The sequence below is a fragment of the Mchenga conophoros genome, linkage group LG23 (assembly GCF_057382185.1).
Source record: "Mchenga conophoros isolate Kocher_MC1m ecotype Shallow Benthic linkage group LG23, M_conophoros_male_GT1.1, whole genome shotgun sequence".
Taxonomy (NCBI): Eukaryota; Metazoa; Chordata; class Actinopteri; order Cichliformes; family Cichlidae; genus Mchenga; species Mchenga conophoros.
Genome location: NC_140547.1, coordinates 46142468 through 46164540, shown reverse-complemented (window position 1 = coordinate 46164540; position 22073 = coordinate 46142468). Strand labels below are relative to the sequence as shown.

The window sequence follows — 22073 nt, the reverse complement described above, 5'->3', positions numbered from 1 at the left end:
ACGGGCTTTATGTTTGCTCGTTGTTTGCTAAAGAGACTTTTCTGCAGCATTTCTCTCCCGACTTCTTTGTAGCACCTTTCACTGTCACACATTTGATCTTTACAGCAGGGCTGTGCCATATCATATACCATACTATAGAATTTTGACATAGTAGCTATATAATGTTACTCCTACTTTATAGATCTCCATCACCCGATCCTCCGAAAACCTCTTGGAGTTGGCAGCACTCGACTGAGCCATTTTGTGCAGAAGAAGATTAAAATGATGCTTTAAACTCCAGATGTTATCTGAGCTCAGATCCTAAAGCCAGACCTCTGCATCTTCATTCTTGTGGAAAAGCAGAGCAGATGTTGTTTTCAGGAGGATGCTGCTATAATGGCTTTAGTTCCTTGCAGGTAATTATGACGACAGCGGAAGCAGCAGGAACAACAAACAGCCCAAACTAACAGACAAACTATTAATGAAAGTCCAACCCAATCTCCTCCATCCCCGTATCCTCCACTATTTGCATCTTCATCTGTGAAACCTGCAGAGCAGAAACAGTGTGTGGACAAAGTTAGCCGGTATGCAGACATGTTTGCTTTTGTTACAGGAGTTTGAAACACATCTGCAGCTCATTCAGAGGCTTTGGGGCCGTACACACTTCATTTTAAATCAGTACAGCCGATCTCACAGCTGCTGGATGTTTCTTTGAATCATAAGAACATTAAGACAAACAAGATGATCATGAAAATCATATTAATGATTGATTTGGCCTACGTTTGATGCTGAACTGCAGTAGCTCCTGACATTGTGCTTTTATTTCGTCTGGGTTAGTTTGCAGCACTGCTGCACAGTTTACATTAAAGTGCACTTTTGCAGAGCAGACGACCCCCTGCACGACTGATGGGGTGAACCAAGGCCCTGCATCAGACAAAGAAGCATTATTTCAACTGTGAGTCATGCAAAGCAGCTCTAGTAGAGTCCTGTAAATGAACAGACTGGATCCCTGTAACGTACCACCTCAGTGACCAGTGGAAACATTCAAATGTTCAGGTAGTCATCCTAACTGACTTGGGGTTTCTGCCAGTGTGTTACAAGTGAAGCAGCTTGCCTGGTCTACACACTGGGACTCGTTTCTTTAAATCACCATTAATACAGTTTCAGCTGCTGACACATTCACTAGTGGGTAGTAATTAAAGCATGCTGCACCACTCATGAGTGCTATCATTCAGCACTCTCATTCATTTGTCTTAAAGCTGGTAATTAAACTCCCTGATGCCTCACTCTGTCTCACTCTTTTCTGTGTGTGAGAGAAAGAAGATGCAGCTGTGTTTCTAACAGCTGCTCTGGAGGAAGCCCTGCAACTCTAGAATCTCACCTGAGTCTGTGCCTGTGAGCTTGATGGAGTGCCTGAACTCCTTGATGACTCTCTCACCACAGATGCTGTGGTTGGCTGTAATCTTACATTCATATCTTCCTGTATCGCTGATGCTGATGTTCCTCACAATCACAGAAACGTCTCGCTCCTTCATGGATGAGCATCTCAGCTCCACTCGGCATTTGAAGGACTCGTGCTGATAGTTCTCATCTGAGTGATGGCTTTGGAAGAACACAGAGCCGTCTGACTCGAGCTCGGGTCTGCTCCACTCTAATGCTGTGATATCTGCATCTGTGGGTCCCCGACACTGAAGAGTGACGTCTTGTTCAGACCTCACTTTGACATCTGTGTGGTGTAAAGTGAGACTTCACTCAAATGTGTGCTCAGATGAAATGATCAGAAGAGTTTCGTGATGAGAACTTAGAGTCAGATCAATATTGCTGCAGTTTATTACTCAAGACTATAAATTTCTATAATTCCATAACTATGAGTGTAAGATTATTATATTATCTTATGCCACGTTGTACCCCTAATTAAAGATTGTGAAATTATTATGTAGTTTTAGTTTGCATTATTCTCCAGACTTAGAAGAAGGTGATAACTATTTGATTTATCAGACTGATTTGTATTACATCAGACTGCTGATTTATGGTGAATGAATGATATTGTTTTATGATGCATGATACTGCTGAGTTATAAGAAATACTGTTTTCAGAGAATCAAGGCCTTATTTGTCTGATTAGCAAAGAACAGAACATACTGCACAGGAAGCCGAGGTCATAACTCAGGCTCACTGAGAGAGAAAGAATGTGGATGTTTAGCTTGGAGGGGCTGAAGCTATAAGAATGTGAGAAACGCTCAGACACTTGGAGATCAGGCGGACACCCTCCCGCGCTCATCTCCCCATCCGGATGGTTTATGGTCAAAGTGTTTGTCTGGAATAAAGAGATTGTTGATTGAGCATTTATACACCGAGTGCTGTTCTTCCTTCAGCCCAAAGATCAAAGAACTGGAATATTTAACATGAGAAAATCAAGAGGATTTTTTGCATTTTCTGTATATTTTGCAGTAACAGCAGTAGTAGGATGATCCAAACTCACCCGAGGCCTCACTGTGAGCTTGATGAAGCACTGAACGATCTCTCGTGCTCTTTTTGTTCCTGAACACAATCCGACACTTGTTTGTGCCGTTATCGCTGATGATGACGTTCTTCAGAATCAAAGTGAGGTCTCCATCCTTCAACTCCACTCGGTCTCCAAAGGACTCAGGCTGCTGTCTTTGAAACAAGTTACGATAGAACAGAGGATCCAGGCCACGTCTGCTCCACTGCAGCAGGGTGATGGCTGCAGCTCTGGGACACGGACAGCGAAAGGTGGCCTCTTGTCTGGGCGTCGCTTTGATTTCTGTGTGAGTCATGGACACACACACACCATCAGTGGCTCTGATGCCAATAGACCTGTGTCTGTTTCTGATTGGTCAGAATCGTAAACATGGGAACACTGCCTCTTTCATGTGAACACACTCTTACCTATTGATTGAAAAAGTCTGGGGTAATTTATCAAGTTGAAAAGCACCTTCATGTGACCTCTCATCAGTAGGAGTAACGCAGCTCAGACAGGTAGGTGGGGTGAGAAAATAGAAGGATTTAAAAATTAATACAAGAACTTGGAAATGATTTCACTGCCCACATGTTTCTATATCAGCACTGCCAGTGAATTTTGTCCCCCCTTTCCTTTAGTCTGTGTGTTGTGGCGTCTCCCCGTGCTTTCTTTTCCTTTTCTCCCTCCTTTTACCACCAATACACCAGCAGATGGCCGCGCCTCCCTGAGCTTGGACCTGCTGGAGGTTTCCTCCTGTTACAAGGGAGTTTTTCCTTCACACTGTTGCTAAGTGCTTGTTCACAGGGAGCCGTGATTGTTAGCATTTCCTCTGTATTAATGTAAACTATTTCAGTCGAGTACAAAATGCTTTGAGGTCACTGTTCTTGTGATTTGGTGCTAAAAAGATGGAGCAGAACTGAAAGTTTCGGGGACTTTGGTGCGTTAGCCTCGTATGTTGACAAAGGGATAAAATTGCATTTTTTGAAACACACTGTTCTTTACAATCACTGCTCATATTTTTTATAATTTCCTTGTTTGCACATGTTATTAATAATCTGGTATCACAGATGTTTGATGTAGACTAAAGCTCGTCTGCGTCATCATCACCTGACTGCCAGCAGGTGTCAGGCTGACTGTGAACTGCCCGTCTCAAATATACAGTGTGTCATGTTTCGGCTGTGTACAGGCAAGAGAAGGACCCAAACGCAAAACTCACCACGCAGGAATAAAACTCAAAAAGCTGCTTTATTGCAGAATGGCACAAAAATATAACAAAACTAAACTGGGGCATGGATAAACTGACACACAGGGAAACACAGCCATGAGGGAGACTACGACACTGACAAAGAGAAACACAGGGCTTAAATACACTGAGGGATAACGAGGGAATGAGACACAGAAGGAGAGCACAGCTGGGAGTAATCAGGCTGGACGAGACAAGGGAAGCAAAACTAGAAACACTCACAGGAGACATGGACCTTCAAAATAAAACAGGAAACACACTGAACTCTAAACATGCAAACTTAACAGCAACTGAGAAGACAGAACATAGGGACCAGAAACATGGTATAAAGAGGTCACAGTAGACACAACATTGAACACAGGGAAGCCATATTACAAAGCCAAAGAACTAAACCTATGATAACCATAACTGAAATCTAGGGAAACAGGAAACAGTACAACAAAGGACTCAAAACATAATCCATAATATAAAAACACGAGATCTCTTCAAAATAAAACAGGAAACACGAGAGGCAGACATGACAACATAAGACAACAGACATGAAACACACGAAGGGCAAGGGAGACTTCACAGGGGTTGAAAACACAAGGGGGAGCTAATAAGCAAACGAACATAGGAAACCTAATAAGCTTAAACATACACTATAAACATCAAAAGAACTAAAACTCAAAACACTGGGTCATAAGACCCAGGATCGTGACACAGTGGCTTGCAAAAGTATTCGGCCCCCATGAACTTTTCCACATTTTGTCACATTACAGCCACAAACATGAATCAATGTTAGTGGAATTCCACGTGAAAGACCAACACAAAGTGGTGCACACGTGAGAAGTGGAACGAAAATCATACATGATTCCAAACATTTTGTACAAATAAATAACTGCAAAGTGGGGTGTGTGTAATTATTCAACCCCTGAGTCAATACTTTGTAGAACCAGCTTTTGCTGCAGTTCCAGCTGCCAGTCTTTTAGGGTCTGTCTGTACCAGCTTTGCACATCTACAGACTGAAATCTTTGCACATTCTTCTTTGCAAAACAGCTCCAGCTCAGTCAGATTAGATCAGGGGCGTCAAACTCAAGGCACACTTTAGGTCGTGGGCCAAACAAGATAAACATTTATTGAACACACTAAAACAATGTTTTTTTAAACATACATATGAATAAAAACAGACAGGAATAATATTCCAGATTAAATAAACTTTAAATATTTTGCTCTTCATAAAAATATATCCTGTCAAAATTATGCAAGTTAGAAATATGAACATGCTGCCAAAACCCCCAGAAAAAGCAAAAAAAGCACACACAAGGGCAGTTTCATGTCGGTTACACTTTAACATACGTTTTCAAAAATGTCTTTCCCTGTCGTTGTCCCGTGCATCGATTTAATGTTCAGTATTTCCTCTCCACGGATGAAGATGGCCAGCTGTGCAATGTCCATCATGTCTGTACTTTCATCCACAGCAAGCAATAAAGTTTTTGCTTCTTTCACACAACTGTGTTCTTAAATCAGTGGCCATCTCACAAACCCGATCAGCAATCGTATTTCTGCTCAGGCCCACATTTGCAAAAATCTGCGTTTTGTTTGGACACAAGACGTCGCACAGCTTCATCATGCAGCTCTTCAGAGTGGTATCGGGCTGATTTGGCTCCTCTGCTACAATAAAACTTGCTCTCACAACAGCTTCACTTTGTGATTTTGCTCTGGTGATGTTACACCCTGAAAAGGGGCTGAAAAGGGGATAAGTCAATGACGACGCTCAGACACGATGCTTCTCCTTCAGCAGCTTCATTGCTTCGTGGCCAGAGCTCCCCCTTCCGGCAACGGCAGGCATAACTAATCAATCGTGATCACTAAATCACATGGATTATTCCCCAGGCTCAACAAGTAGATCACAGATTGAATGTTACACAGGTTGTAGTCGCATTAAGGATTATTATCCGGTTGAACATAGTCATGAACTCTTTTAACTATTTTAGCCTGTGTTACATTACATCTCTTTGATGGGACTTCGTTTACCCTTGTTTACACATTTACATATTTGAAATAAATTGAATAATATATTGGGTAACTTTTAACCACAACTTTTTACTCCATTATGAACTTCAACAAATAATCAATCTATCACAGTGACAAACGTCTGCTGAAATGTCAGATTCTTCTTTAGCTCTTCTACTTTCTGTAGTTTCTGCTCTGCATTTAGGTTTTTCAGGTTATCCTGACGTTTTGTCTCGAAGTGCCGTCTTAAATTAAATTCCTTAATTACAGCCACATTAGCTCCACTAATAAGATACATGGGTTTACCAGCATGTCTGTAAACATATATTCAGTCTCCCACTGGCGCTGAAAGGCTCTGCTTTCAGAATCAACTTTTCTCTCCACCATTGTGGGCGGCTAGCTTCAATAACAGAAGTTTGACTTGATTGATGCGGGAATGTTCCCAGTTAGCCTGGGTGCTTCAGCACCCCCCAAAATGAATCAAAGCACCCCCAAAGATTTCTTACTTTTTTGACAATATTTGCTGTTTGTGTGACACACTACTAAAAATATAAAAAGCATACAGACTTGGTTGAGACGTAACACTTTAACAACAAAAGTATAGATAACCTCCCCCCCCTCCTAAAGTGGTTTGTTCCAGCTCTCCCCTGCTCTGGCTTTAGCGCCCTTTCTGCCAGAGGATGGTGGCTGAGACGCAGCAGAGCGGAGGTGTAAGTGCCTGGCTTAAAACAGGACATATTGGCTGCATTTAACCTTCAGTTACTCTTTATATAGTTAGGTAGGAGTCAGGCCATGTTTCTTTTAGCTGAAAAACATTACACCAGGTAACCTGCAGTGTTGAAAGCGTGTTTTCCCACGATGTTTGCTACCCTACAATCCGTCCTGCTCTGTAGTAAAATCAGCGACATTTGACCGTCCTGTTGCTCCCATTGAAATGTATACAGACTATTTAAAATCTAAAACTTATAATTGTCCGTAGCCTGCTGTTGTTACCACTGTCCTGTTTTAAATGGATGCTAACTAGCTAACTGACTGAATGCCCATTAACCTTATAACTCCTGTTGTGTGTGTGTGTGTGTGTGTGTGTGTGTGTGTGTGTGTGTGTGTGTGTGTGTACAGAGAGACAGCCAGGTTCATAATGGATATAAGGAAGTTTTTTCAAAAAAAGGAGCCACATTCAGGAAAAAGTGTAAGATCAAATGATCCGTGAATCAAGAATAATGTTGGATCAGTGTTTCAATGTTTATATCTTTTATTAGATGTTCGTGTGGTTTGGTTATTTGCCTTTTGGTTGAAAGTAGACTGAGAGAGGACTTTTTGTTAGTGATCTTAATAGTATTTTTTCATATTAATTTAATTTTTCATCTGATTGAATACAATCTATTTGTGTATGATTGTCAGTCGAAAGAGGGAGAGAGGAAAGAGGGGAACGTGAGGAGAAAGTACAAGGTCAGGAAGAACCAGGTAAGAAAACAGACAGGGAACAGTGACAGGCACAACAGAAACTGTTAAACTGACAAAGAGAAAAAACCTGATTTTACTCACAATATCTGGAAGTTGTGTTCTCCCTATATTAAAGCTGCTGTACAGAATCTGCAAAACAAACTGGGTTGAAACATTTTGACCCTCTTTAACAACATTCCAACATAACATTATCATTGATTGGGGAGATTAAAATTAATGATATATTTTTATGTGGTTCAGCCACAACTCTACTAAAACCTTAGCCAGTAATAGATAGGCCAGCTTTTGGACCGTCCAGTTGTCTGTACGACTGCCGCAGTACGTACATCACATTTGCACACTATCAGAGCCAAACAGCCCTGGTGGAGTGAGGAGCTGTAAAGAGAAGCAGATGCTCTGTTTATATTCTACAAATGTTTTAAGCTTGTTTCAAAGATTCTGTACTGCACCTTTAAATGTTTTCCAGAAGCACACATACACTTATCATGTTTTTCACACTTTTTACAGTGTGGACCACCTGATAAAAATGTCAAGCTCTCCCAAGCACCACTATGAAAGCATGAAACTCATAAATCTAAAAACACAAAATTAGTATCTGCAGTAAAGATTTTTTCATGCATTGTATACATTCTACCACAGGCAAAGTTGCCTCCATTTTTATATTCGTTTTTTAAATATTTTGTAATAATTTATTTGTAATAATTTATTTATTTATTAATGTAATTATATTTTTTATGTATCTGTATTATATTATACAAACACATTAAAAGTGAATCTCTGTCCAAAATATGCACTCAGTTTACTTCTTACTCACTATGAGCATCATTCATTATTCTCCTCCAGTAATTAAGGTTAGGATATGTATTTTTTTTATTCCAATCCATTCTTCTTTGGCAGCATTTAAATAACCTTGATCAGAATTGATGGTTTTGTTACAGACTTTTCAAAAAAGTGTTTTGCTTTTTTTTCACAAATGTGGGATTAAATTGTTAAAAAGTACAAAACAGTGATGTCATGTTTTGTGACGAGGATCCAGGCACAGAGAGACTTGATGGGTTTAAGAATCTTTTGATTTAATAAAGAAATTTGCAGACTTGCACAGAGATGGTAAAATTATGATGACTGATAAAGGAGACGAAGACAACAGACGATGAGGACAGGGAGGATGCAGGGACAGAGACGGGGAAGAAGTCTCATTGTGACGAGTAAAGTGTATCTTGGCTGGCTGGGCAGCTCTCTGGGTGCTCAGCCCCCCAAAGCTCTGATCCTAGAATCGCTCCTGCAAAAATTTTACATTTTCTGTAAATTCTGTGAATCTCGGGCAGCTCGACTTGCGTGAAGTGTTTCAAGCTGGGCGTCGTGTACCTGGAGTCGAGTGTTTTAATTGAAACGATACATTTTTAGACATAAGTTGTAACGGCCGCCGTTTTCTTTGTGAGTATTTATTCCACGGCGTGCTGCAGGGACAAGCCTGTTCTAACGTTTGAGTCTAAGCTTTAGTTTTTGCTTCTCATCCGTAAACACTCTGCATCTTTCACGTGATTCAGTTTATTTTGAAAAGTCTCAACAGGCTTTATGACTTTATTGTGAAAGGTTTATGTGGAAAATAAACAAGCGGACAGTCGATGGTTTTACCATCGTTGTTGCTAACGACAACGCATAAAAACAGGCGCTTGTCCGTCCGTAGTGTGGTTATATTAAATATAAGAGAAAGAGAGAACTTTAAGAAATGAATATAGCCGCTACAGTGACCATCAAAACATGAAAAAATATTGCTGTAAACAGTTTATTTTGCGACACCACGAAACAAACGATAGCGTAAAATGAAACGATAGATGTTTTTGTATCGTCATCCGACACATATCGTTATATCGAACAGCCCTAATCAATACAGTTTTCAAAAAATGCTTCTCTGTGCAGAATCGTTTTAAAAACATAAACAGCTGTTGATGCTGCTTGTCCGTGATTTGGACATCATATTTTCTTCTTTGGCTTGGAAGGAAGTTGGTTTGGAAACATATTTGGCGATGCTTCATCTTCTGCTTTGCAACTGTGTGGGATTTAAAAACCTGTCCATGATGCTGGCAGTGTCCAAGCATGTTGTTGTTTTTAAGTTCATATCTCCCCTGCAACGGCTCTGAAAACATGTGTTCTAACAGCAGCAGTACTGAGCTCAGTCTCAGAGAGATGCAGATGCAGTTTGCATGTAACTACACGCAGCCTTCCTCTTTCTCTCGCTCCTCTCTCCCTCCTTCTTGTGGAGCAGGTCTCTCTCTCTCTGGTACACAACTGCACGCACACACGCGCACACACACAACAGAAGAAAGGAGAACTGGAAAGCCGAAGACTTGTTGACTAGATTCCCAAGCAGTGACGCGGTGGATATTCATCATCATTTGCCCTCCTGTCCACCTTTGATAGTTTACACTCATTCTCTTGTGCCCTTATTTCCCTTTACACCACATAAAGGGGGGGGGGGGATTAATTTGATGCTACAAGTGCCTAAAGCAGGTGCCCGAGAGGATCACATATGGAGAATGATGTATGGCCACATCTGCGCATCTGGTTTAGTAGCAGCCTTGGATGAATAGACTGTTGTGTTGCTTTAAGAGGCCCCATGGGCAGATTAGCTCTTGTAGTCCAAGACAAAGCTCAGATTATAGAGGCAGTGCCATTTCACATCCTCTGAACACCCACAGTCCCGCACAACTCCTACAGATTAAGCTGTGATGAAGCTCCACTGTGATGATGATGATGCTCCCGTGCGCACATTTTATTACTAACAGTCATGGAGGTCATGCTGAGCAGGGAGGGGATGATACGGATCAATAGCACTGTAGTGTAACATGGGTAAAAAAAAGCCATCAGGGGAGATCAGGTAGAGAACATGAAGGTCCAGTCACACTGAATGGATTCATTTTTACCAACAAGTGCTTTAAAGAGAGCTCCTGCTTGGCACAAACACCTGTGTGCCTTCAGAGACTCAACTTCCATCAAATATTTGTTTTTTAATTAAGGCACAAGTGCACAGGCAGCAGTCTGTGTTCAGAAAAACCCAAAACATTTGATTCAAATTTAGAACAAAAACACCACAGTGGGAGGGAAACAGAGAAACTGGCTTCTTTTTTCCACTATAACTGTGTTTACAGGCCGTTCCAGTCTTTATCTGTCTCACACACTCGACCAAATAACAAACACAAAATAAAAAAAGAACATCTCACATAAATAAATACAGAAATAATCCAAAAGTAGCTATATTAGTAGTGAAACAAACAAGAAAAGCATTTAAAAACCAAACGTGTAAAATCAGTCAGTGCATGATTACATTGCTCCGCCCATCAAAAAGTGACCTGTGTGAATATCACCATCTCATTTATAGGACTGATGAACGTTGGTTGGAACATTTGTAGTCCAATCATACTTCACAGACATCTTTAATCCTTCACTGAGTCAGGCTGTTGTTCTCACAAGCCTCAAACTCTCCACCATCATTCCTGTGCTGAAGTAGTCGTGTCCCTCCTGCATGAAGGACGACTGTCCGGTCCCACTCACCTCCATCATTATGAAGAGCTTTGAACAGTTAGTCATGCATCAAATCAAAACTTCCCTCCAACCTGGATCCATGTCAGTCACATACCGCTCAAACCGCTCGACCGATGATGCGATTTCAACTGCCCTCTTATTCAGCCCTCACACATCTGGACACTCATACGTTAGAATGATGTTCACAGACTTCAGCGTTCAACACCATCTTTCCCCAGCAACTCATTCACAAACTGGATCTGCTGGGCATCAGCACCTCGCTGTGTCACTGGCTGCTGGATGTCCTGAGAGGAAGACAGCAGACAGGTCGGCAGCAACACCTCCAGCACAAGAACACTGAACACAGGCTCCCCAAGGATGTGTGTCGAGCCCCTTCTCTTCACTCTGCCTCTCATTTCTTATCATTTTCAGTCTTTTAAAAGGTGAAGTGTTCAAAAGAACAACAGCACCTGATCTCTGCTGAGGTGTTAAAGAGCTCTTATTTTAGGATGTGATGATGAGACAGCATACAAACTTACAATTACATGATAATAATACATTTGTAATACACAACATTTGGCTTGTAATTGGTGACATCTGTAACACCACATTTGTGATTGAGACCTTTTGAGGTCAACATGGTGACTGAGGACAACGGGTCCTGCAGAGTCAGTAGTTTCTATTCAGCTGTTTTGTTTTCATGTCTTCTCCTCCATCATCAGTTATCAGGAGAGCCGACAGTCAAAGTGCAAGAAGTCAAAGAAACACAGAGATTCTCCTTACAGAGCAGACACAGCACAGATGTTTCCTTCATCGTCCTTCTCACTCAGTTCAGCTTCTTTTCATTTCTGTCACTGACACCAAGTAAAGCCGCCCTCTTCCTCTGAGCACCAGCTTTTCTATTATTACAAAGAAGAAGAAACCATTAAAACACCAAAGCACAAACACACTGTGGAGCCTTTTTGGTTTTCTTAACACACTTTTACAGACACTGAAAGCACAAAGCTGCTCCACAAACACAGGATTAAGAACAGAAGAAGATTTCTGTCAGGAAGCATATCTGGAAGAATATTCAGGCCCAATCTGACACACAGACCATAATAATAAAAGTGGAGAATGATCAGAATCATTTCAGAATTTTCAAATAAATCCAGATTCAGTTTTGGCAGCAGAGCACAGGGATGCACATGAGACTGAAAATCAAGTCTTCTGTATCTTTGTAAGTCCTGTGACTGTCTGGCAGTCGGTGACCTTCACCTCTGATGAAAAACTGAAATGAGATCTTTTCTCAGCTGATTTTAAAAAAGAAATGTGAGTAATGATCCAATCAATCATTGTTATTGTTGGCCAATACTGTGAAGACCGAACTAGGATTCACGTAAACGCTGAGATTCAAAGTATAATTCAATGATTATTGTCATAAATGACAGATATAGTATTTTTCTATTTTGTCTCGTATGTTATTCTGTTTATCTGATTCTATTGTTTCCCCTTGAAATCTCCTCCAGTTTGCGCTGATCCAGGACGTCACAGGTCTTGGATTCAGTCGTGGAGACGATGGTCTGGTAGCGAACACAGATCTTCTCCACGCCCTCCACCTGAAACACACCTGAGCTCAGTTTGAATCCGTCTCATTTCTGGAAAATAGACTTTTGACACGATTAATAAATAATAAAAGGAGGAAATACATTTATACAAAAATCATTACAAATGTCCATTCATCACTGTAGCTTTGCATCGACTTTAATTCGACCATTTTTATATTATAAATGTCTTATTATAATTATTATTGTGCATTGATGAATATCTGATGGAGTCACTTGTTTCTAATCTGACAATCATCCACCTTCATGCTCTGCAGAGCAGCCAGGCCCTCCAGCGTGGACGCCATGTCGGCCATCTTCTCCAGACGGCGGCAGAAAGAGTCAAACTTCCCGAAGATGTAGTTCTCACTGAAAACACGCACACACATGTGTAAAGGTTAGCGTGACGCTGCTGACACGCTCTGACTCAGAGTCAGTTACTGATCACCTGAAGTCAAACTGTCTGTTCTCAGGTTTCCTCTCAGTTTGTCTCTGACGCTGTGGAAGCTTCGCTGATACGCCGCATTCAGATTACAGCAGTCAGAGATTCACTGCAGCACACACACACACACACACACACACACACACACACACACACACACACACACACACACACACACACACACAGAGTTCAAAGGCTGTTTGCTTGTATTCGTGTCAGTGTTGATGTTGTACTTGCACATAAACTCTACATTGGACTCTGATGTGTCGCGCCATACCTGCCACCTACTGGTCAGCCAGTGTAAGTGCACAAAACATTTCTTCAAACCAAGATGGAAAAATACATGTTTAAAAAAATGAAGTTCAAAAATCTGTTTTCATCCCTAAAGATGAATAAAAATACTAAAGAATAAATCCTGATTGATGTCGTCATAATTCATGCATGAAAGGGTTAAAAACTATTCTACAAACAAACACATGAATATTTTGGAACATTTCAACTTTAAAGAGCAGAAAGAGAAAGAACAGAAAGTTATATTGTGTAAAAGTGGTTTTGTCCTGAAGTCTCAGAGTGGAGACTAAACTGTTGCAGGTCTGAGGAGCTTCTGTCCACAGACGTCAGATCATGTTTGATAAACTGAGTTTAAAGTGAAACCTGTAAATGCTGACGCTGCAGGAGATCCAGCTGAGAGGACGCGTCTACCTGTTGAAGGTCACCGTGCGGCTCTTCCAGCGCTCCAGCTCGGCCGACGGCCCGACGTCGTCGGCCTCTTTCCTCATCTGCTCGCTCTCCGTCAGCGCCTGCTTGATTTGATTGGTCCACAGGGTCGACACCTCCTCCGGACGCTCCACCAGCTCACTGTTATTGGCTGAGAGCGAAACACACGAGTTCCTCTAAACACGCGTGAACACGGACTCATTATTTCAAAGAAGCCATCGTCTCAGGTCAGATGCTTCCTTCAGCTTCCACAGATAAACTGGTTTGATTTACCTGAGAGTTGATTTTTAAAGCTTTAAATGATGTTTCCTGTATTTCCAACAGTCTTATTGTTTGTGTGAGATGTGAACAGCTTGAGCTTCATACCTGCTGCTCTGTAGTCTGCAGGGCTGCTCAGCTGGCTGATGGCGTCAGGAAGCTCCACGTGCTGCAGCTGCAACTTTCTCTCCATGTTCAGTCGGGCTGAGCTCAGATTACTGACAAACTGATCCACCGAGGACAGGAAGGACCGGACGTGTGGACACGAGGCGCCGTCCTGCACAGAGCCCCACGACTGGGCACAGGGTCAAAGGTCAGCAATAACAACAAAGGTTAATGTGTTTTCCTGTTTCACTTTTTACCTCATTCACAGCCAAAAGCATCAGGAGGAGCACTGCACACAAATCAGACTTTTCATGGATCATTATGTATGCAGAGTCGTGGTAAGACAATCACATGACCACTTACAGACAAAGCAACAAGGTGACATATACCAGTTTATAAACTGTGTTGATAGGCCAGTAAAACCAGAGTCATGATAAACAATATATACGCGTGTTTGTTCCTCAATAGTTTCATGTTTAGTGTCTAAGGACAGCAGCGAGCACTCTCTGCTTATGAGCTGCTGTCAGACCTGCAGGTATCAGGCTGTGATCTTCTCCTTTATACTGGACACTAATTATTATTTTGGAGTCGCACAAATAATTCGTGTGGCGTCTTATTGAATGCAGAACAGCTGATTGTTCTGGAAATAGTTTAATGGTTATTAAAAAAAGGGTAAAAGGTAAATGGCTGCAAATAACTTTGTTGTTTGCAAAACTTGTGTGTATAATTTTCAAATTTATATTTACATTTAAAGTTATGAAAATGATTCGTTAAACATGTTCGTGGTTGTTACAGTAAAAAATATAACTTTTTGTTTTCTGTCTGATTTTAGATCAGTTGTGTTAATACAGTTTGTCAAAATGAAAACATAACTGCAGATTCAGACACGTGAGGTTGTGCTGAAAAGAATGAGACCAAACAAGACAAAATAAATAGTTTTTAAAGGTAAATGTAGAGGAAACATCAAAAGTTGTCACGGCTGGGGCAGCAGTCGTGTGGTGGAGTGAATGAGGACCAAGATGCAGACGGCGGTGGAGATGCGAGTGGAGATTTATTTAGAACCTTGTCTCTCAGTTACTAAGTTACTTTTTTGAAGAAGTAATTAGTAACTATAATTAATGACTTAATGAATTTTGAATGACTATTTGAAGGTAACTTGCCCAACGCTGGATATGAGCGAGTTTCCCAGCTGATGCAAACTGGAAAGCTTCTCCTGTTTGAAGTGGATCTATTCAGCTTTTATTTCCTGATCATTTTAAGCATCAACAAAGTTTCTAAAAACAAGCAACAGTTTGTCATCATTCATAAACTCTGACGTCACAGGAGTGTTTTTATTCCTGTCCCATGTTTGAACGTTTCTGCATATCAGAGCTGCCAACACGGCACCGACTCAGGCTGGAACTGACTTTAAATACTTCATCATTCATGATCCTGTTAAAACCACATCCAGGGGAAATGTTATTAGCATGTAGCCTTTAGCTCGTGTTCTGATTGCTGCTCCTCCATGTTTGTAGTCCTTTTTTCTGTGAATAAGTGTTTGTGGAGCTTTGAGCTCCTCAGACTTCGGCCTCTCGACCTCCTGATGTTCAGCCTGCAGCTGTCAGTCATCCAGTGTTTGCTCAAAGACTTTAATCACCTCGTTAACCAAACAAAGCAGCACAGTTTGATCCATGGAAACACAAACACGCTCAGGCTCATCATCTCTGAGCAGGACGATGATGAATCGTAGGCTCGGGATTGTTTGGAGCTTAAAGAGAAACCAGATACATCAGAACACAAAAACCCCGAGAGGTGGATCAATGTGACGTCACACACCTGAGCTCTGAGTCCTGGAGTCTGATCCAGGCTCGTGCTTTAAGACAGTTTCTGTGTAACCCTCAGCTCAGGTGTGTTCAGGACATTTGCTTGGAAGAAGCCGTCTGTGGATAAATCCTGCTCTCCACCTCAGCTGTCAGGTTTATCCAGAGAACGGCCGTCCTGACTTCCAGCAGCCCCACAGTCCTCGTTTCTAATAAACTGGCATCACTGAAATGAACTGTCTGCCTCGCTGTTCAATAATCTGCTCTTTGCCAATTTCCCAGCAGAAGCTTCCACTCATATCAGCATTTTTCTGTGATTCTCACATGAACTAAACAGAAAAAGCTGAAGCCAACCTCAGAGTTCCCCGTAGTGAGGAAGAGTTTCCTCTGAGCCACAGCTGAGTTTGATGCGTCCACAAAGGAAGACTGACGGGAGGACAGACTCTGGGAGAAAGGCAGATATTAAAAGATATGAATACAAAGTACGGTGCAACAAACAGGACAGCAGATTATGAAGAGCGGTTAGACCTTCATGTGTCAGTCATTGAAATGTGATCAAAGTTACCTGTTTGACATCCTGATAGAAGAAAATCAGCTTCTTGGATCCGTTTGCAGCAAAGAATTCATGGATCAGACTGAACTGGAAGAATCAGACATTAATGACTCAAAGTTCAACTCTGAGGAAGGATCACGTCTCTGAACTTACTCTGTCATCAGAGACGATGGCGTCTTCCACCGCCGCCTCCTCCAGGCTGCCGGCGTCGGCCAGCCTGCTCATCAGGTATTTATGTCGGGCATCCAGAGCTGCCCGCCGTTCCTCCTTCACGGCTCTCGCCTGTTTGGCTACTTCTCTCCTCGCCTCATTGGACAGCAGCATCGTCCTTTTACCAGACACCTGGAGAAACATCAGCTCAGTCTACAGACGCAGAGACCAGTGAGAGCTTGGCCCAAACATCTGCAGGTTTCTGAGGACCACGTTTGACCCTGACTGGAGGCATCGATTCTGAGTGTGACTGCCTAAACTGAGCTACTGCCCCCCCTCCACTGAGACGTTGTCCTGTGATGTGTCATGGGGGGAAGTGTTCCTCACGGTTGGACTCGTGAGAAGTTCAGTCAGTTTATTCAAACTTTAAAAAGACGCATTTTCAGTCTCTGGATTTCAGCAGAAACAAATGTGAACACAGCACTTTTTGATTGAGTATAAAAGGATGAAAGAGTCAGTGATTAGTAACATTGTTGCTGACTGATGCTGTTGTAGAGCTGTCTTTGGATCCTCACCTTCCTGGAAGCCTTCCCTGGATTGCTCATATATCATTAACTTGTTTGTGTTCAGTAGAATCAGGTGTTGTGGATGCAGGTCGTAGCTGTGTGAGGCCTGTACAGTCAGCGCTGTGTGAGCGCTGTGTAACGTTAGCTTAGACTTCTTTCTGTTGTTATCATCCTTCAGGTTAATGTTGTTTTCATTATGCATCACAGGAAGTGTGGGTGGCTGTTAGCCTCACAGCTCATGGAGAGTTGCTGCTGCTCTGCCTCCTTTTTGATGTTTCTGCTCTTTGTGGCTTTGTGTTACTTTGTGTCGTGTCTGAAACAAAGTGAGTCCATGTTACTAACTGTAGTCGGCTCTCTGTCTCGTGCACAGCTGACTGTTGTCTGAATGAAAGTGTTTTTGTACTTTGTGTAATCTGTTGGGTCTTTGAGCCCTTTTTAAACAGCATATGAGCCATATGTATGTGTGTATATGAAAGGTTGTTTGTAATACATCAAATTGTTGCTTATTCTAGAGCTGCTGCTGTGCCTGATTGGTCTACTCGCTCGAAACTGAAGGTTGACTTGATTCTTTTGGTTTTTTACATTTTGTCAATAAACCAACTTCTTTATGATTTGAACGGCGTCTCTGACGTGTCACAGGCCTGTCAGCTTTCTTGGTGATTGGTATAGATTTGAGCTTCATGCTCTGGCTGTTGTTGGGTTTTCCTCTTTCATATTAAAGCTTTTGTCCTACATTTGGCTCTAAAGTCTAATTCTAATCCCAGCACTGTGTCTGGGTGTGTGATGCTTGTTTTCCTGCTCTTTCTCATGAAACAGTCACAACATTCTCAGTCCAACTTTCACTCTTTGCTGCGTTTGCTGCAGCTGCAGTGAACATGGTGCCGTTTGCCTTTAAGAAAGTTGTGCACAAAGGCTTTTTCTCTAGCAGACAGCTGTGTGGCTAAAAGTCAGATCATTTTTTACCACCTCAGTCACACTGGACTGAAACAAGAGTGAAACTAGGAAGAATCAGAGTTTGTCCAGTGACTGCACTGATTTTCTTCATATTCACAAACTGATTCTAAGTAGTTGCATCAGCTAATCACCCGGACACTGAGCGTCCAACACGCTCCCTGAAGGGAAACGATTACATCCTCCAAACAATCACAATCTGTCTCTGAACGACTGGAATTATTCTCTGATTTGTCAATAACTGGAGTTTATCAATGCAGACACGTTGCCAACATGATGAAGTCAGTCTGAGTCGCATCTCTTTGGCTAACTTAACTCAAGTGGTTGCCGACTATTCTGGTTCTATTCCCATATAACAGCAGGGTTGCTGAGCACCTCTGTCACTCTGCACTTATGTTCCCAGTTCTCTTTTGTGGAGGAATTTTCCAGGAATTCCTGGGACCAGCTTTCCATGAGAGACCCGATCAGGAGCGACTGTCCTGGACACTCCCAGCATCACAGGGACTCACAAACCCGTCTACCACAGTGAGAAGACTGATGGTCACAGGCCCACATGTAGCTTTAGATCACACGTGTGCACTTCCTGTGGTCACTGCTGTAACTCTAGACTCACCGAGGGGCCAGTGGTTGGTGAGGCAGCAGCAGCTGAAGTCATGTGACTAATGGCTCTCAGCTTCTGTCCTCCTATTCGCCGGTGTCCTTCACCTGTCACACCTGGTCAAGAAAGAGTGAGAATGTTCAGAGCTTTAATGGAAAAGAATATTATTACATATAAAAGGCCTCTAACAAGTATTGTAGTGTTAATCAGGATGAAGTCCATCATGAACACTTCAGAGTGGTTCAGACAGTCGGTGTTTCATCCACAGAGCCTCCAGTCTGCATATCAAAGCATCCTGAGGAATGACAGTGAACCCCGAGTTCCCCTCATTACATTCATGTGTGTGACTGTGAGGAAAAGGTGATTGTATGAACGTGTGTGAGCGAGTGAATGAGGCTTGTATCAGAGTGGAGATAATGTCAGCGGCACAAGCTGGACGCTGCAGGTGTCACATGTGAATCTGTGCATCAGTGTCTGCACCTTTGTGGAGGTGAAGCTCAGGAGGTTTGGATTTGTTCAAAGCTCTGTCTGCTCCATCTTTCTTTCCCTCAGGCCTCTCCAGATCAGGAAGGAGGTCCTGTTCTCCTTCTCCCTCCTGGATTTCTGGATCCAGGGAAGGATCAAAGTCTCTCAGCCCAGCATCAGAGCTTCTGGCTGGGGGAGGACTGGAAGTTTCAGCTGGAGGCTGAGAGCCTGGATCTGCCATCTGAGTCACAATTCAAATATTCTCAGTAATCTCAAAAAGCAACAGAAAGGTGCCATTTTCATGAGCAGTGGGTTATCCAGCAGTTTGATTCATGTCAGCAGCATTTAGTTTGTAACTGCTGACTCACCTCTGGCTGTGTCCTGCTCTCAGGGTCACAGTGGACACTGTACCTTTGACCGAAGCTGCAAAGACAGTCAGCAGGGGTCTGGATGCATTCAGCACCACGTCCTTGTTGGGCAGACACCTTCAGTGACAGGACAGACAGTCCAAAGTAAGGAGACGTGGGACACAGTGAAGACACAGAAACAGAAACCAGAACTATAATCACAAAACAAACTCAGAAACATAAAGAGTGAATCAGCTGATTCAGTGTTTGTGACAAAAACATGGATCCTGGTTAATAACTTTTATTTGTTTGTTTCTGTATTATTTTGTGTATCGTTCTTATGAGCTGTTGTTTTGTCAGTGAAATATTATTTCATTGTTTTAAGCTTTTTGTTGACTTTGAAGTGCTTAAGTTGATATTTTTGAACATTTAATTTGTTCGATTATTGTCGAGTCGATAAAACTGTCAAAGCACAGCTGCTTCCAGCACGGCCGGAGGAGAGGTGGCCGAGCAGACGCACAACACACACAGCTCACAGGTTTGCATTTCTAGATATTGCAGATGTTGCAGAAATTGAGAGTAAAGAACTCAGAGATCCAGCGCTGTCTCCTGCCCCTTATTTATACACCACAACACAACGACAGGCGTAACTCACACAAACGGGTAACATGAGGCTCAGATGCTTTGGACGTGTTCACATATACTGGACACAGAATGATGAAGATGGAGCTGCAGGAAGGAGGAAAAGAGGAAAAACACAGAAAAGATTCACAGATGTGGTGAAAAAGGACACGACAGCTTCTGTTTGTTAGTTTGGTTTTTCTTTATTTGGTAAAGATTCAGAAATAAAGAGAAGATCACATGTTGGAATATTATATTAACGTTCTGTAATTACAACAAGTTGTAAAATCTTTCCAGAGTGAGACAGAGACTGTGCAGAGACTGTAGAAGGACAGAGCAGCAGCAGAGCAGTCCAGATACACTGATGATCCTCTGTCAGATCCAGAGGGACACACAGGGCTGATGCTGGACTCTACATTGTGTCTGACAGTGGAGCTGTTCTCAGAGCAGTTCACTCTGCAGCACTGACAGTCATCTGCACTTCATTCCTCTGTCAGTCACTGCTGGATGAAGCTCTCCTCTCCACCTCCCAGTAACATGGCCCAGTCAGAGCTGCTCCTCTCTCAGCACACACACCGTCCTGTTTACCATCATCACCACCTGCAGAGAGAAGGAGGAAGAGCAGAGGAGATAAACGAGTGTTTCCAGAGACTCTTCATCAGCTGTCAGTCAGTGATGCAGCACATCCAGTATAAAGAGCAGCAGGGACGTCAGTGCTGGGACTGTACTAGGACTCATTGTTGCTTCACTTTTTCTAATCTTTGGATTTTTATTGAAGTTGCTGAAAATGTTTTTCCCTCCTAGTTTGAGTTTGGACTTTCATTCATTAGAAGAACCTTGGTGTGTCCACTCTGAGCTCTGTAGGAACCCCAACAACAAGCCCAACAATCCAGATGGACGGTTCCAGCTGTTAACTGGAGGAATTCCATCCAAACATCTGCTCTCACTAAATTCTTCCTCACCTACAGACTGTGTTCTTCACTGCTTTAAACTTGGAAATCAATGCAGTCATTGGTCTGCCTGCTGCTTTGTTCAGAGAGCTGATTGGCTGTTGACAGTGTTTGATCAGAGCGTGTCAGCCGTTACTATGGTGACCATAAAGGTGAGAAACAGGAAGTGTTTGTGTCCAATCCTGAAGCCTGTCACCGTTCTCCTCTCACAGCTTCACTGAGAAGCTGCAGCTTTACAGGAAACACTGGATCTTTGTTTCATACTGACTGTGTTTAGTACAATACTGCTGACAGCACCACCCACTCACTCCATCACTCTACTGACCTCAGAGTCTCCAGTCTGTAGTCTGGACTCTTCTTAAGATCAGACAGCTGCTTCACATCTGGATCCTTCAGGTTGTTCCAGCTCAGGTACAGCTCTCTCAGATGGGAGGGGTTGGACTTCAGTGCTGCTGCCAGATAATCACAGCTGATCTCTGACAAACCACAGCCCTTCAATCTGTATAAAGAATGAAAGATGTAAGTTTATTAGACAAAGTGCTTGAAATCATTCAGTGTTTCATCATCTGTTCAGAGCTGAAGAAGGTTCAGAATGTAGAAGTTTAGAAAATGGAAACTCCAAACAGCTGAAGCCAACAGGAAGCAGCTTCAAACAGGAAACTGTGCAGAGTTTCAGACTATATGTCCTGATGCAGCCAGTTGGATTTTGGAGATTTGAATCTCTGTTCTGTGACTAAGTCCTTGAATCATTTCTTCCAGTTGGTCCAACAAGACAGACTAAGTATTGGACATGTGTTGTGGCTCCATCAGGGGAGCTTCTAAATGTGATGTGATGGCCCCTCTGGGTCTGTCAGGTCACAGCACTGAAGAGAGCTCAAACTGGGCACACAGCTGTTCCAGTCTGGACCAAAGACTCTATACTGAGACTGAGGGACTGCTTTGACTGCACCCACTGGGACTTTTTAAAGGCTCATGTTCTCACTTAGATCATCGATTTCTACTGACATTTCTTTCTGGGAAAAATGGGGATTACTTTGGAAACAGGAAGTATTTTCCCCAATAAGCAGCCCTGGATTAGTAAATCACTCCAACATGTTCTCAGGCAGAAGAAGCTGTCTTGTTATGAGGGAGAGAAGAAAAAGATTGAGGCACAGAAACCTGTTGAAAGAGAGATAAAGCAGCTAAAATCAGGTGTAAAAGTAAAGCAGAGGATGAGCTGAATAAAGGACACTCAAGGCTGGCTTGGAAAGGAATGAAGTCCATGGTGGGGATGCAGAACAAGGA

The 22073-nt window shown here is 42.5% G+C and overlaps 2 protein-coding genes across 2 annotated transcripts in view; both read right to left on the bottom strand.

Moving 5' to 3' along the window:
* Positions 1–13407: 13407 nt before the first annotated feature.
* LOC146548145 (dynein axonemal heavy chain 5-like) lies at positions 13408–16465 on the bottom strand. The gene is made up of 5 exons (XM_085265032.1): positions 16295–16465; positions 16154–16228; positions 15943–16032; positions 13793–13979; positions 13408–13577 (listed from the first exon to the last, which is right to left on the bottom strand). The coding sequence occupies exons 1-5, from the start codon at positions 16463–16465 to the stop codon at positions 13408–13410; spliced, it is 693 nt and encodes a 230-aa protein (XP_085121158.1).
* Positions 16466–19235: 2770 nt separating this feature from the next.
* The window catches only part of LOC146548142 (ribonuclease inhibitor-like), a 74807-nt gene continuing 71969 nt past the window's right edge, over positions 19236–22073 (bottom strand). The window contains exon 6 of the mRNA XM_085265030.1: positions 19236–19356. Coding sequence (XP_085121156.1) covers positions 19236–19356 — 121 coding nt within the window. The remainder of the gene's footprint in view (positions 19357–22073) is intronic.